Source organism: Phyllobates terribilis, unplaced genomic scaffold (assembly GCF_046119375.1).
Source record: "Phyllobates terribilis strain yellow unplaced genomic scaffold, ASM4611937v1 Scaffold_4__5_contigs__length_816908805, whole genome shotgun sequence".
Lineage (NCBI taxonomy): Eukaryota > Metazoa > Chordata > Amphibia > Anura > Dendrobatidae > Phyllobates > Phyllobates terribilis.
In genome coordinates, this window is record NW_027362764.1 from 491,672,364 (window position 1) to 491,689,242 (window position 16,879).

The following is a 16,879-nucleotide window of genomic DNA, read 5'->3' on the forward strand; positions in this document are numbered from 1 at the left end:
ACGTAGCGTTTTTCAAGCGTTTATGCTGCGGAATTTCCGCAGCGTAAACGCTTGTTAAACGCTAGGTAATCCGCCCCCCATGGTCCCCAATGGGATTCCGCATGTTCTATGCCCATGCTGCGGATTTTTCCGCAGCGTTTATGCTGCGTACAAAAATCCGCAACATGTCATTTAATTTTGCGGAAGTGCAGCGGAACTCCCGCCATTGACTTGCATTGAAACGCATAGAAACCGCGACTGTACATTTTTACAAGCGGCTTCTATGCGTCTCTATGTGCGGATGGTACCCAGTTCTGGAGGAGAGGAGACTCTCATCCAGACCTAGGTACCATTGTACCTGTAAAAAAAGAATAAAATAACAAATAAAGTTATATTCACCTGTCCGGCGTCTTCTCTCTGAATGCTGGCATCGCTTGAGGACCTGCGGTGACGTCACAGTCATGTGACAGCAGGCCCTTCACTGCTCTGTCTCGCGATGTGCCGGCAGCCGGGAACCAGACAGGAACGAGCGCTGCAGCCACGCCGGGGCCTCGGGGGTGAGTATAGCTTTATTTGTTTTCATTTTTACGGTCACACTATATAAATCCATGCCTTTTGCATGGATTTAGGCTGCGTGCCCACGTTGCGGATTACAAGCGTTTTTGATGCAGAATTTCCGCAGCGGAAACGCTTGTAAAACGCTAGGTAATCCGCACCCCATGGTCCCCAATGGGATTCCGCATGTTCTATGCACATGCTGCGGATTTTTCCGCAGCGTTTATGTTGCGTTCAAAAATCCGCAGCATGTCAATTGATTTTGCGTTTCCGCAAGCGGAATTGCCTTTGTCCAATGCATAAAAAACGCAAGGCAATTCCGCATGTGGAAAACGCACGATAAACGCGAGAAAAACGCGCGATAAATGCGTGGAATTCCGCATGCGTTTTTCCGGGAGAGGACTTGCAAAAATGAAGCAGAAATTTTCTGCTTCATTTCTGCAACGTGGGCACATAGCCTTACAGTGTGACCTAGTTGTCAAGCACTTTCCAAGTGATGCTATCGCCTGGAAAGCGCTTGTCAGTCCGCATGCGGAAACGCATGTGAATCCGCATGTGGATCCGCAAGTATTCTGCAGGAAAAACGCATGCACAATCTGCATGCGTTTTTTCTGCCAGGGAGATGCAGAAATGCTGCAGAAATTTTCTGCTTCATTTCTGCATCGTGGGCACATAGCCTAAGGCTATGTGCCCACGTTGCGGACCTTAAGCATATTTTTTACGCTTCTCCCTGGCGGGAAAATCGCATGCGGATATTACATGCGTTTTTCCCGCCAGGTAGAAGCGTTTGTGAGGCGTCTTTGCATGCATTTCCGCATGCGGGTTATCAAGCACTTCTCCAAGCATCACTTGGAAAAGTGCTTGACAACTTGTTCAGAATGGTAAAAAATAAAAAAAAAACCTTTATACTCACCTTCCGATGCATTCTCTGCCCCGTCCGGAGGCTTGAGCGGCTCACGCTGTTGTGTGCAGGACCTGCGGTGACGTCATTGAGTCATGTGGTGGGTCACATGACTCAATGACGTGGCAGGTCCTTCAGACAACAGCGCGACGGAGGGAAAACATCAGAAGATAAGTATAAACTTTATTTTAGGCTGTGTGCCCACGTAGCATTTTTCAAGCGTATATGCTGCGGAATTTCCGCAGCGTAAACGCTTGAAAAACGCATGTATATCCGCACCCCATGGTCCCCAATGGGATTCCGCAAGTTCTATGCACATGCTGCGGATTTTTCCGCAGCGTTTATGCCGCGTTCAAAAATCCGCAGCATGTCATTTAATTTTGCGTTTCCGCAAGCGGAATTGCCTTAGTCCAATGCATAAAAAACGCAAGGCAATTCCGCATGTGGAAAACGCGTGATAAACGCGCGAAAAATGCGCGATAAACGCGTGCGGAATTCCGCATGCGTTTTTCCGGGAGAGGACTTGCATTTATGCAGCAGAAATTTTCTGCTTCATAAACGCTACGTGGGCACACAGCCTTAATGATATTAGATATAATATTGTTTCCACATAGTAACAAACAGTCAAGCGGATTATTCTCTGCGCCCCACAGCGCCATCTAGTGGCCGCAGGCCATGCTCACACTATGCAGGCGCCTCCCAGTGCAGCTGCCGCAGTACATTCTCTCGCTTCCAAGACTAAACAGTCAGCTAGTGGGCGTGGCCATGTTGCGTCACAGCTACCGGAAGAATAACGCTTCTTGATTGGCCGACAGTGATTCGTTGACCAATCATTGGGTGCGGGGGTGGGGCTATGAGGTGACTGTGTCATGAGCGGCCCTGGGACGAGCTTCCATTGCATTGTTTGCGGTTCCCCGGGGCAGGCGGACCACAGGTAAAAGCCGTACATCTAGCACCGGGCAGGGGGTGCGGGGCCTGAGCTGGGAGCCGGTGTGATAGCGGTTGCTGGCCGGGAGTGACGTATATCCGTGGCTGCCAAGGACAAGCAGGAGTGTGTAAGCTGCCCATATGCTGAGCAGCCTGCCCTGCTGTTCCCTCTCCCCTAGATGCGGCTCTCCTGGCCAGAGACCGGGGCTGCCGAGGTGCCGGCGAACGTCCCCATTCCTTATGGAGCAGCCGTAAACAATGAGGCTGCAGTGCCACACTCTGCCGGCAGGGGGAGCGCAGAGCTCTGTGGTACTCGCATCTCTGTCCATAGAAGTAAATGGAGCATGATGGGAACCCTGAGTATACTCCCTGCATGGTGCCCCTAGTGGTGGCAGGGTGTGGTGGGCGATGTGGTCAGCATTGTCCCTGTTCAGTGGTCCTTGATTCCTTTGTGTTTTTTTTTATTTTCTTTTTACTTGTATTCGCTGCCTTTTTTTTCCGGTAAGTTCTTCATGATGTCACACGTAGCTCATGAGATTTGCACAAAGTGATTGTCTATTTTTTACTTTAACCTTTTATTCAGAAACTTTTATAGCAAAAAGTTGAACATTTTTCAAAAAAAGTCACAAAAACACCTTTCGCATATCAGATCACTCCGGACGGGGGCAGAGGAGATTTGCGAAATTTGTACAACTTTTAGAAAATGTGCAAGGGACGAGTCAGGTAAAAACTGTAAACTCTACCCACAATGTAAAAACAAAGCAAACAACCATTGCATTGGCTGCACATTGAGGACCATCCTGCAGTCCTATGTAAAGCTGCAAATAGCCTCCTGTCAGCTCTGCTCCACTTGCATTCATGTGCACATGATTACTCGTGTCCATTCTGCCCCTGCCCGTAGCTGGGGGCGCCCGTGCTGGGATGCAACCATAGATGCCCATGTGGACGCCGGCCCCAGAAGAACAGTCACCTACTTGCTGTAGTTTATCTGTTTTGGAGAATGTTGCAGGTTCTCTGAAGGATTTCTTGTGGAGTCAAGTTTTGGGTTGCTAGGCAACCTGCAAACATTGTGGTTATGTGAACACAAAGGGAAACCTTTTGACAGGTGTCGTCTCACATTGGTGTAGGGTAAGGAGCGTTCCTCGTGAAGGAGCAACAAATGAACCTGACCCTTCACATAGTTGTGTCACATAGTTGCAGAATAAAAAGTGGATATGAAAGTGATATGTGGGTACTGCTAGTGACCAGCATTTGGGAAACACTGCTCCGTCCAGGCAGTTAAAGCCACAGTACACATTTAGACAACTATAATGCTGACATCTGTTTGGGATGTGACTTGTTTGCTCAGAATCTTCTCTTCTCCAGATGTCTACATCTCCTTTTATGCCAGGGTTTGCAGCACAAGGTTACTGCTCCTATACATCCCATTACCTAAAGCAAACATTTCATTTGTGATCAGACTTTGACCTGTACTCATCCACTGAATTGTACAACACCAGGGGGCATTGCTGTAGTGCAGGTTTGAGAGCTTGGTTGTGCTTGATGGCTCCTATAGATAGAAGTAAAACAACTAAAAAAAAAACATAATAAAGCAGGAGCAAAGATTAGAGGTTAAAAAAGCATATTTTTATTTATACAGAGCTGGTAATAGAATAATTAGATACATGATACAAAAAAAGACACAGGTACCAATTGCCGATACTTTACACATATACATGATTTTTTTATCTTAGGAAATGTGTGGGATCTCCCACAGGGGTGACACAGTGATAAGAAGTACCCACAATATGAGTAGCACATAATGATTACTTGTGAATTTGAAGAGACCATCTTGCTCATTAATTAGACCAGCCCAACTTGCTACCAAGAAAAGATATCCCCCCCCCCCCCCAACGCGCGTTTCACCTGTTACATCACTGGCTTGAGAATTAACACCTAGGTCTTTAATTGTGGTCATAAACATAGATTGAATGGTTGGCTCAGCTGTCCATCTAATGTATGTGTGTGTGTGTGTGTGTGTGTGTGTGTGTGTGTCGGTGTCACAACTCTTCACCCAAAGGCAGATGCTAGGGAGAAAGAAGGATCAGGCATATTGTGATCAATATGCCTGATGTACAGTGGGTACGGAAAGTATTCAGACCCCTTTAAATTTTTCACTCTTTGTTTCATTGCTGCCATTTGGTAAATTCTAAAAAGTTAATTTTTTTTCCTCAGTAAAGTACAGGCCGCACCCCATTTTGACTGAAAAAAAACAGAAATGTAGAAATTTTTGCAAATTTATTAAAGAAAAACTGAAATATCACATGGTCATAAGTATTCAGACCCTTTGCTCAGACACTCATAATTAAGTCACATCCTGTCCATTTCCTTGGGATCATCCTTGAGATGGTTCTACTCCTTCATTGGTGTCCAGCCGTGTTTAATTAAACTGATAGGACTTGATTTGGAGAGGCACACACCTGTCTATATAAGACCTCACAGCGCATATCAGACCAAATGAGAATCATGAGCTCAAAGGAACTGCCCAAGGAGCTCGGAGACCGAATTCTGGCAAAGCACAGATCTGGCCAAGGTTACAAAAGAATTTCTGCATTACTCAAGGTTCCTAAGAGCACAGTGGCCTCCATAATCCTTAAATGGAAGAAGTTTGTGACCACCAGAAGTCTTCCTAGACTGAGCAATCGTGGTAGAAGAGCCTTGAGAGAGAGAGGTAAAGAAGAACCCCAAGATCACACTGGCTGAGCTCCAGAGATGCAGTAGGGAGATGGGAGAAAGTTCCACAAAGTCAACTATCACTGCAGCCCTCCACCAGTCGGGCCTTTATAGCAGAGTGGCCCGAGGGAAGCCTCTCCTCAGTGCAAGACATGTGAAAGCCCTCATAGAGTTTGCTCAAAAACACATGAAGGACTCCCAGACTATGAGAAATAAGATTCTCTGGTCTGATGAGACGAAAATATAACTTTTTGGTGATAATTCTAAGCGGTATGTGTGGCGAAAAACAGGCACTGCTCATCACCTGCCCAATACAATCCCAACAGTGAAACATGGTGGTGGCAGCATCATGCTATGGGGGTGTTTTTTCAGCTGCAGGGACAGGACGACTGATTACAATTGAAGAAACCATGAATGCGGCCAAGTACAGAGATATCCTGGATGAAAACCTCTTCCAGAGTGCTCTGGATCTCAAAGTTGGCCCAAGGTTCACCTTACAACAAGACAACGACCCTAAGCACACAGCTAAAATAACAAAGGAGTGGCTTCAGAGCAACTCTGACCATTCTTGACTGGCCTAGCCAGAGCCCTGACCTATACCCAATTGAGCATCTCTGGAGAGACCTGAAAATGGCTGTCCACCAACGTTCACCATCCAACCTGACGGAACTGGAGAGGATCTGCAAGGAAAAATGGTAGAGGATCCCCAAATCCAGGTGTGAAAAACTTGTTGCATAATTCCCAAGAAGACTCATGGCTGTACTAGCTCAAAAGGGTGCTTCTACTCAATACTGAGCAAAGGGTCTGAATACTTATGACCATGTGATATTTCAGTTTTTCTTTTTTAATTTGCAAAAATTTCTACATTTTGTTTTTTTTTCAGTCAAGATGGGGTGCAGAGTATACTTTAATGAGAAAAAAAAATTAACTTTTTAGAATTTACCAAATGGCTGCAATGAAACAAAGAGTGAAAAATGTAAAGGGGTCTGAATACTTTCTGTACCCATTGTATATGCAGAGGGGGCCATAGTCTATAATGGTGCTAACAGTCACCGTGCGCTCTGATGTGCATCATTTTCGGGTGTATGCGTCTACTGGAGGCGGACACTCAGACGTAGGGTAGTAGACTGTGTCTGAGTGTCCGCCTCCAGTAGGTGTATACGCCTGAATATTATGCATATCAGATCACGCGGTTACTGTCGGCACCATTATAGTCTATGGCCCTGTCTGCACATACGCACAAATCCCTTTTTGCAGGGGGGGAAGGGACGAAAATGGGCAAAAACTCTGTGAATGGAGCTATAGGCTGTGTGCCCACGTAGCATTTTTCAAGCGTATATGCTGCGGAATTTCCGCAGCGTAAACGCTTGAAAAACGCATGTATATCCGCACCCCATGGTCCCCAATGGGATTCCGCAAGTTCTATGCACATGTTGCGGATTTTTCCGCAGCGTTTATGCCGCGTTCAAAAATCCGCAGCATGTCATTTAATTTTGCGTTTCCGCAAGCGGAATTGCCTTAGTCCAATGCATAAAAAACGCAAGGCAATTCCGCATGTGGAAAACGCGTGATAACCGCGCGAAAAATGCGCGATAAACGCGTGCGGAATTCCGCATGCTTTTTTCCGGGAGAGGACTTGCATTTATGCAGCAGAAATTTTCTGCTTCATAAATGCAACGTGGGCACATAGCCTTAGACTGTTCATCATCATTGGGACTTCCTGACTAGTTTTCAGCCACTTTCGAATGCAAGATTGGCAAAAGCCATCCTCATTATATATCATTAAGGTCATGATATGGCCCAGGACTATGACTCTTTTTTTAAATGGAAGCCATGATTCAGGTGTGAACAGAGCGGAGGAGACACATTATTGCTGAGCAGACATCGGAATCACTGCATATTTCTTCCGAACTTTCTGCTTTGGTTGGGTTTGGCGTTCTCACTGCTTTTAATATTTCTGCTTTGTATCAGTGAATGGAAATGTGTCTTTAGAGTCAGATGTTTAAAACACAAGTAGATCTAATGCTCTTTTCTCATAGCTGAGTGTTTGCTGCATTGTATTAGGGTGATACTAGACACTGTGGCTGGCTGCATGCATCTGAAACTCTGCCCACTGTGGTCACAAGATTTGGTTTCAAGATCTAGTGACCATCGGCCATCATGGTGGGTGAAGTATTGGATTCATGTAGTATCGCTCTTAGGCTTTAGGGGTTTTGTGCAGACCCATGATCTGAGGGGAAAAAATTGTGATTTGTCCTGTTTTTTGCTTCAAAGTTGCCCATTCAGGTGTGTGTGTGTGTGTGTGTGTGTGGGGGGGGGGGGGGGGGGTTGGGGGGTTGGTTACCACTCTGCCATCACTGAGCTGTTCATGGGAGAAGATCATGGGATCCTTATGGAGGCGCCATGCGGGGGCGCGCGGCCTGGGCCTTATGGAGGCGCCATGCGGGGGCGCGCGGCCTGGGCCTTATGGAGGCGCCATGCGGGGGCGCGCGGCCTGGGCCTTATGGAGGCGCCATGCGGGGGCGCGCGGCCTGGGCCTTATGGAGGCGCCATGCGGGGGCGCGTGGTCGATCTGCCTGTAATTATGGGTGTACTCTTAGACGTAGTGCACATGTTCCCCTCACTCCTTAATGGCTCTTGCGTCATGCCAGTATAAGATATGAAAAGCTCCTAGTCTTTTACGTGTATGTCATATTGTACAATTTTCCCAATTACACAATTTCCCAATATCTTAATTCTGGTTTTGTATTTCAGGAACTAATTAGAACATGTGGCAGAGTGTTGGTCTGACGTTTCTGGTCTTCGTGGCCACATTAATCTGTGTTCTGCTATTTATGCTGTGTGGTGAGTACAAAGTATTTCTTTCTAGTACTGTGTATGATCGTTCCCAGAAATCTGATGGGGTGCGTTATATAATGTGCATGTGGGCTTATTTAAGCCAGGAGATGGGAAAGCTGGGCGGAGGACTTGCAACTAGGCTGTTCTCAGACATGACATATTCTTTAAACAGTAGGATTTAATGTAGAATTTGTTTAACGGATGCGTTAGGAATAGTGATGAGCGAGCGTGCTTGTTTAACCCTTTAACCGAGCATGCTCGGGTGCTTGTATATTATGTTAGAGTCCCTGCGTCTGCATCATTTACAGCTATAAGACAGCCTCAACACGTGCAGGGATTGCCTGTTTGTTAGTCAGCCTCAACGCATGTGAGGATTCCCTAACAGCCATAAATCATGCAGACCGCAGGGACTTGAACATAATTTACGAGCACGCCGAAGATACTTGGTAAGTACCTGAGCAAGCTCGGTTAAAGGGTTAAACGAGCATGCCCCTGATCACGAATTAGGAACTTTTCATGACATAGCTGTTAAACATAAGCCATCTTTAGATCCAGATTTAACCCCTTCACAACATATGATGTATATTTACATCACATGCCTTGTTCCTGACTTTGATGCGGGCTCTTACTCTGAACCCGCATCTTTCCCCGCATATGATGACTGGTTTAATTGTTCGTCATGTGCCTTTAACAGCCGCAGATGAAGTGGTGGTCCGCCCTCTCCTTTAAACCTGCTGTCATGAGGCACGTGTCATTCCATGCCCCCAGTGGCACGCCCATGACATGATCGTGGCGCGGCAATAGGTACTCATGACAGTCGAGGGTCTGCTGAAGATCCCCGTGCCTGTCATTATGATTTCTCCTGTGAATGCTGGCTCGTGGGTGTATAGCACAGGCGATCACAGCTTTAAGGCTGAGTTCACACGATGCGTTTTTCATGCGTTTCCGCGGCGTTTTTGCAGTTGCGTAAACGCATGAAAAACGCATGGTAGAAGGGCAGCAATGTTCCCCAATGGAAATCCGCATGTGCTGGGCCCATGATGCGGATTTTTCCGCAGCGTAAACGCTGTGGTCAACAATCCGCAGCATGTCAATTAATTTTGCGGAAACGCTGCTCTTTTGCCGCCATTGACTTGCATTAGACCGCATGGAATCCGCATCACTGTATATGTTGATGCGCTTTTCATGCGGTCTAATGTGCGGATGGTACCCGGGTGTGGATGAGAGGACTCTCATCCAGACCCAGGTACCAAAAGAATAAAATAAAAAAATATATATATTCTCACCTTCTGACGGCCCGCGCTGCGTCCTGCCGGCTTCCCGGGCACTTCGCGTTTGAATGAAGAAGGACCTTCGCTGACGTCAGAGTCATGTGACGGGTCACGTGACGCTGACGTCGGAAGGTCCTAAAGTCTTCACTGCCGGCAGCCGGGACCGATGAAGCAGGACACCGGGGGCCATCAGAGGGTAAAGTATAGATTTATTTTTTATTTTTTGACATCACACACTATATAAATCCATGCCGGTTGCATGGATTTATATAGTGTGAAGTTGACAAGCACTTTCCAAGTGATGCTAAAATCGCTTGGGAAGCGCTTGTCAACCCGCATGCGGAAATGAAAGTGAAGACCGCTTCATTTCCGCATGTCCCTGGCAGGAAACCACATGTACAATCCGCATGCGTTTTTTCCTGCCAGAGAGATGCAGAAACGCTCAGGAAAAAATCCTGAGCATTTCTGCATCGTGTGCACATACCCTAAGTCTCCTAAGTGGACTATTAAAGAAAAAAAGTTCAAATGCCCCATTGAAAATAAAACAAAAAATACACATTTAGTATCGCTGCGATCATAAAAGCCCAATCTATCAAAATATAAAATAAATTAATCCGATCGTTAAATAGTGTAATGAGAAAAAAAAATATCGAAACTCCAGAATTACTTTTTTTGGTCACCACAACATTGCAATAAGAGGCGATCAAAACATCGTATCTACTCCAAAATGGTGTCAGTAAAAATATCAGCTCAGGGTGCAAAAAATAAGTCCTCACCCAGCCCCAGATCTCAAAAATGAAAAAGTTACGGGTCTTGGAAAATGGCGACAAAAGCAAAAGATTTTTTTTTTTTTTTTGTACAATTTTCAGATTTTTTTTCCACCACTTTAACCCCTTAATTACCGGGGACGTATTAGTACGTACTGCCCGTTCAGTGAGGGCTGCTGCGCTGAGCCCTCACTGAACGGAGCACATGTCAGCTGATTCTTACAGCTGACATGTGCCCGCAACAGCCGCGGGTGGAATCGCGATCCACCCGCGGCTGTTAACATGTTAAATGCCGCTGTCAATCTCTGACAGCAGCATTTAACGCGCGTTTCCGGGTAGCGCGTCATAAGCCCCGCCCATCGGCGACCCCGTCACGTGATCGCGGGTCGCCGATGGGTGGGCATGACAACCCAGGGTCTGCAGCAGACGCCTGTGGCTGTCATGATCTTGTCGCTATGAGCGCCACCTAGTGGTCGGCGCTCATAGCACAGGACCATTTCTGCTGCATGCAGGGGACCTGCTCGTCCCCTGTATGTAGCAGAGGCGATCGGACAGTTGCTGCTTCTAGTCTCCTATGGAGACTATAGAAGCATGCAAAAAGTAAAAAAAAAAAAGTTTTTAAAAATATAAAAAAATATAAGTTTAAATCACCCCCCTTTTGCCCCATTCAAAATAAAATAATAAAAAATAAACCCCACATACACATATTTGGTATCGCCGCGTTCAGAATCGCCCGATCTATCAATATAAAAAAAGAATTAATCCGATCGGTAAACGGCGTAACGAGAAAAAAATTCTAAACGCCAGAATTACATTTTTTGGTCGCCACAAAATTGCAATAAAATTCAATAACGGGCGATCAAAACATCGGATCCACCTCAAATGTTATCAATAAAAATGTCAGCCCGGCGCGCAAAAAATAAGCCCTCACCCAGCCCCAGATCCCGAAAAATGGAGACGCTACAGGTCTTAGAAAATGGTGCTATTTTTTTTTTTTTTTTTTTTTTACCAAATTTTTGGAATTTTTTTTCACCACTTAAATATAAAATAACCTATACATGTTTGGTGTCTATGAACTCTTAATGACCTGTAGAATAAGAAGGGCAGGTCAGTTTTAGCATTCAGTGAACGTGGTAAAAAAAATAAATAAAAAACAACTGTGGTATTGCACTTCTTTGCAATTTTACCGCACTTGGAATTTTTTTCCCGTTTTCCCGTACAGGATATGGTAAAACTAGTAATGGCGTTGAAAAGTACAACTCGTCCCGCAAAAAATAAGCCCTCACATGGCCATATTGACCAAAAAATAAAAACGCTATGGCTCTGGGAACAAGGGGAGCAAAAACGAAAATGCAAAAACGGAAAATGCTCCGGGGCTTAAAGGGGTTAAATAAAAAATAAACTATACATGTTGGTATCTGCATACTCGTACTGACCTGGAGAATCATATTGCCATATCAGTTTTACCATATAGTGCATGTGGTAAATAGCCAAAAAACAACTGTGGAATTGCACTTTTTTTGCAATTTCACTGCACTTGGAATCTGTCCCCCTTTGTCCAGTGCACTGTGTAGTAAAATCAATGGTGTCATTCAAATGTAGAATATGATTTTATTCACCCCCCAACACTTTCTTCCAAAAGGCAGAACCGCCTTTTTTTTTTTTTTTTTTCTCTCCCCCTTTCCCGCACAACCATATTTTGGCTTGCATTATGCGGGATGAGTTGTAATTTTGAATGACAGCAATAATTTTACCATACAATATAATGTCGAAAAGAAGAAAAATAAACACCATTTTCTCTGCCTATTTTTTATTTTGATTGAACAGTGATTGTAGTTTAGGAAAAATGACTTGACAGTATGATTCAAAATCCTGGGAATATGATGAAAAAATGCCAGCGTTATTTCTAAATAAAGTGACACATGTCAGATTTGAAAAATTTGGCTATGGGGTTAAGGCGATGTAAGCCAGCTGACTGATTCCCTTTAACCCTTAAAGACATATGATGTGCAGGATATGTCATATGCCGTCTCCTGGTCTTTGATGCATTGGTAACATAAGCTTTTTCTTTGCTCTCAGGTTGGTACGTTGTGTGGCATCTGTTCTTGTCGAAGTTTAAGTTCCTCAGAGAACTTGTGTGTGACAGCGGATCACTACAAGGAGATAGCGAGTCATCGTCCTCCTCATCATCATCTGTAGCAGAGTCTGAATCTTCATCCACTCCACAAAGAACCAGACCAAAGACTGCGCGACAGAGGAAAATCCCAGCCGATGACGCAACTTAACGATCCACGGACTTCATCATTGGGAATCTCTGACATTAGCATATGCACTGTAGGAAGCAACACTATGACTTTGGTAATAAAAGCCGAGCTTATATCACATCGATCATCAAATCTCTGTTAGAAATATGTATGAATCGTTGTCAATGGGTAGAAATCATTCATCGCATGACCTTAGCAATGGAGACATAACCTACATTGTAAAGCTGCAGCGATTCTCAGACTAGCTTCACTGCATTCACTTGGCTGCTCGAGCGTTCTCTGCTCTTCATCTACAAATGCTGGATTATTTAGTATGTCAGAGCGGTCTGTACGCGCCTCCATTGGTACCTTCTGGATTACCAAACACCAGCCTAAGACGCCTTGTATTGAAATCATTGATCAGTTCTAGAGCCATGATAACAGAGGGCGGCCTCCACCATACCGGTTTATGGTTTACCTGGCTGCTATTTCTGCCTTGTTCTTATATCATTTGTCTTGCTTTTTTCCTTTCTTCCCCAGCAAGATCAAAGCACTATGGGAACATCAGGATTATCAGCATCAGAGCTGCGACACGTTACACGCTAAATACGGAACAAACCGATCCATTATTCCGTCTGATACAGCGTACCATTGTCACCACTGATCAGCCTCAAGAAGTATCTTACTCCTTCTTGATCCTGGACTTTTTTTTTCTAATTTCACACTGGATGTGGCATCATAATGGGCATTTACATGGCCATTGTCAAGACACATGGTGGCTTGTTTGTCAGTGGCACTGATGCAATATTATTCCTTTCTTACTGTGAAGCTATCATCCACCAGTGACGATGAAGGTGTCATTTTTCCATTCTTGCGTTTACATTGCGTAATGTTACTCTTTCCATACAGAATCCAGAGCGGTCATATCTCCCAGGTAGACATGCATATTGGCGATATGATCACAGTAGTACTGTCTGTGGCTTTGTAAATCGTCATATCGATTCATTGTAATGTAAAGGTAAGTTATTTACCCTCATGCCATACTTCCAGTAACCATAGAGCTCTACATTTATGGATTTGTATTTTTTTTGAGGTTTTAAAGTACTGTAATGCATTATTATTAATGGTTTATGTATCTGTAATATTACAGAGCAGAGGTTCTTGGATAACACTTGACGTATTTGCAGAGCAAATTTTAACTAGTGTTGAGCACAAGTTCTCGTTACTGGAGTTTGCCTAGGGTGCTCGGGTATGTACAGAGTATCGCGGGTGCTCCAGTGACATGCTCGAGTCCCTGCAGCTGCATGTTTTGCGGCTGTTAGACAGCACACAAAACATGCGGGGATTGCCTGAAAAACACAGCCAATACCCACATGTTTTGTGTCTAACAGCCCTGAAACTTGTGGCCGCAGGGACTCAAACATGTCACTGGAGCACCCGCGATACTCTGTGCATACCTGAGCACCCTAGGCAAACTCCAGTAACCAGCACTTGCGCTCATCACTAATTTTAACATGTTTCCAAAAATCTGGGCAGGTTGCATTTTGTTATATGAAGGTGTAAGTTTGCATGTGTTATTATTTTACTGAAACATGGCAGATCAGGACAATGTCCAATATATAATAAGCTAACATTACTATCTATACTAACAAGCGTATAATGATGTAGACATGCGTATGATATCAATGGCCGAGGTCAGCGCTCATGAATTGGAACTACTCAATTACTGATTGATCAGAAACACCTCAATGTAAATAGTTCTGTGTGCTGGAGAGTCAGTCAAGCGGTTTTGTGTGTGTGGTTTGTTTTTGTTTGTTTTTAAAACTTATGTTTTGTTTTTAAAGTTATTCTTTATTTTTCTTTGGACGCCAACATATGCTAAATAATATAGGTGGAGAATAGGTACTGAATGCATAGTTCTGTACATCTGCTTTTCCCTTCCCATAAGATTGCACAATGCTCAACTTACTATTTTAAGGTAATTAAAAACACAAACTATATGCAAATGTGACTAATGGATAGCCCATGATTTAGAGCGTGTGCACATGACTATTAAAGATATGTGTTGTGCAGAGGGTTTCTCTCTATTAAATGTTCTATTTCATCTTTTTTTTTTTTTAACCCACTAGACCAGCGACAACCGACTTCTTGTCAATAATATTTTTTCTTTTTTTGTGCTGTGGCGTTTCTTCAATTAAATGGAAGTGATCATCAGAACATTACCTATTGATTAAATCAGGCTTCTGTGTTTGAATTTTTGGGCATTTTGTTTTATTTTTTTCTTGCATATCCTCTGTATTTAAAAGGAAAAAAGAAACATTTCGCATTGGCCACTGGGGCTATTTTATATCCTAACATCTTTTTTTGTACATAGGGTCACACGCTGACTATTGCAACTATCTTTTTAGTGGCCAGTGATGAAAATTGCAAGATACTAAAAAAAAAAAATATGTATATACATAATGTATATACCATAATCTCCTATAATATACTTGTAGCCTAAAAACCTGATTTAGACAATATTAATTTTTGATGATGGCTTTCCTTTAATACTAATAAAAAAAAAAAAAAAATCTTTTTGTACATTTTTAGACCAAATCTTGTATAAGGGAAGTTTAGATTTGGATGTATTTTTAATCTTAAGTGGGGTAATCCAAACACCCTGTTTAGGATTCAGGAACTTTGCCTTAGGAATACAGTTTAAACTATTGTTCTCATGGTGTCACGTTAATTATCGTGTCATTACCTGTTCTGGTCTGTGCCTCACCAAACGCACTTTATACTCTGTACCACTAGCGTTGTAAGAGATGAACTTGTACGTTAAGTGATTGCGCACACATGCGGACAGTGTGATGTGTGTGTTTTGCCTGGATATGACAGCTTATATTCCTTTAGTCTGTAATTATCCTAAAGAAATGACGGCAGATCCTTCATAGCAAGTAATGGCACCGAGCAGCAGAATTCTGCACTGTTACCTGCTGCGTCACTGTATGTTTACACCATGTGGCTCTTTGTTCTCTCATAGAGCATTTTATTAAGGCTCGCTGAGGAATGTCTTGTCTTAGAATATGCCTCTTCAGTGTTATAAACCATTATTAAAGGCGATGTACCTTATAGAAAAGACAGTAATTAAAGACCTGTGTGTTATTGAAATGTCAGATTTATTTATGATGTTACATTCATTAAAGGTAAACTGCACCCTCTCGTTTTTTGCTTTTATTTCTGTGTAATACATTTCTTTGCTAACCTTTTATACAACTGTTCAGTAAATTATGGGATTGGTTAGGGGTTGCAGTGGTGGGACCCACACAAATGCAAGTCATCAGCTTCTTGTTTGCCCACCCCAAACAAGTTGGTAAGGATTGGAGCTTCACTCCAGCTGGGGCTGTCAGACAGATGTCATCTACGGCAGGTGGAGAGAGTTCAGCTCTTGAGCTCTCTCTACATCTGCGGACATATATTTACTTCTGTTTTGCGTGAAATGGTTAATCTTCTGTACGAGAATTACTAATCCTGTACACCCATTCACAAGTTTGTTGTTTTTTTTTTGTTTGTTTTTTTTCAATTTTATACAATGGACTTAGTACATACAACTTGATCTCATCTTTCTTATTAGTATTTATTCCAGTTGTCTGAATTTGTTTTTTTGGTGTAATGCCCTAACTGTAGAAGATGTGCCTTTTTTAAATTAAAAAAAAAAACTTTTTCAATGGGTTATGCATGGCATATCCTCCTAACTTTATTTGCAATTACTCAAATGAATGGACAATGAGTATTCATCCGCACCACTGGCCTGGCTATATACATGGACGGCAGCTAGCTTATTCATATAAATGCCCTCTGTTTATAGAGATGTGGTACCTGGAGAATGTAATCCAATGTAACATGAGAAATATTACAAGGCAAATGCTTATTTATATATAAATGCGAGTGTACTGTGTTATGACTCGGCCATTGAAAACTTCTTTATGTGGCTCCTTCTCTTGCCTCATTCTGTACCCTGGAATCGCCAGTATGATCGAAAGAAAAATTAGTTAAACTAGCATTTAAACATGTAGTGTCACCTTTTTAACACCCTGCTGATGCTAAGTAAATGGTTTAGTACTTTGGCATGTAACTTTGGTAAATCTACACTTTAAACAGTATACACACCAGTAAAGAGCTTATTTGTATAATGTTGTAACACAATCCATTCATAGCTAATATGGCACTGCTGCTACTTGGTCTTCTGCATCCACTCAAATCACTCTGTCATGCTCAGATAGTACATAAACACTGTACGAACTTCACTCCAGCAGATTAAAAAGTGAATCTATGGGGTATTGTCAAGAGGAAGATGAGAGACACCAGACCCAACAATGCAGACGAGCTGAAGGCTGCTATCAAAGCAACCTGGGCTTCCATAACACCTCAGCAGTGCCACAGGCTGATCGCCTCCATGCCACGCCGCATTGATGCAGTAATTGATGCAAAAGGAGCCCCGACCAAGTATTGAGTGCATTTACTGAACATACATTTCAGTAGGCCAACATTTCAGATTTTAAAAACATTTTTCAAGCTGTTGTTATAAAGTATTCTAATTTACTGAGATAATGACTTTTGTGTTTTCATTGGCTGTAAGCCATACTCATCAACATTAACAGAAATAAACACTTGAAATAGATCACTCTGTTTGTAATGACTCTA

At 43.3% G+C, this 16,879-nt stretch overlaps 1 protein-coding gene across 1 annotated transcript; it reads left to right on the forward strand.

Annotated features, from left to right (window-relative positions):
• Nucleotides 1-2,245: 2,245 nt before the first annotated feature.
• On the forward strand, nucleotides 2,246-15,396 carry SMIM13 (small integral membrane protein 13). Its single transcript, XM_073678771.1, has 3 exons — nucleotides 2,246-2,369; nucleotides 7,829-7,918; nucleotides 12,030-15,396. Exons 2-3 carry the CDS (start codon nucleotides 7,843-7,845, stop codon nucleotides 12,233-12,235), a joined length of 282 nt encoding a protein of 93 aa, XP_073534872.1. The 5' UTR covers nucleotides 2,246-2,369; nucleotides 7,829-7,842; the 3' UTR covers nucleotides 12,236-15,396.
• Nucleotides 15,397-16,879: the final 1,483 nt, after the last annotated feature.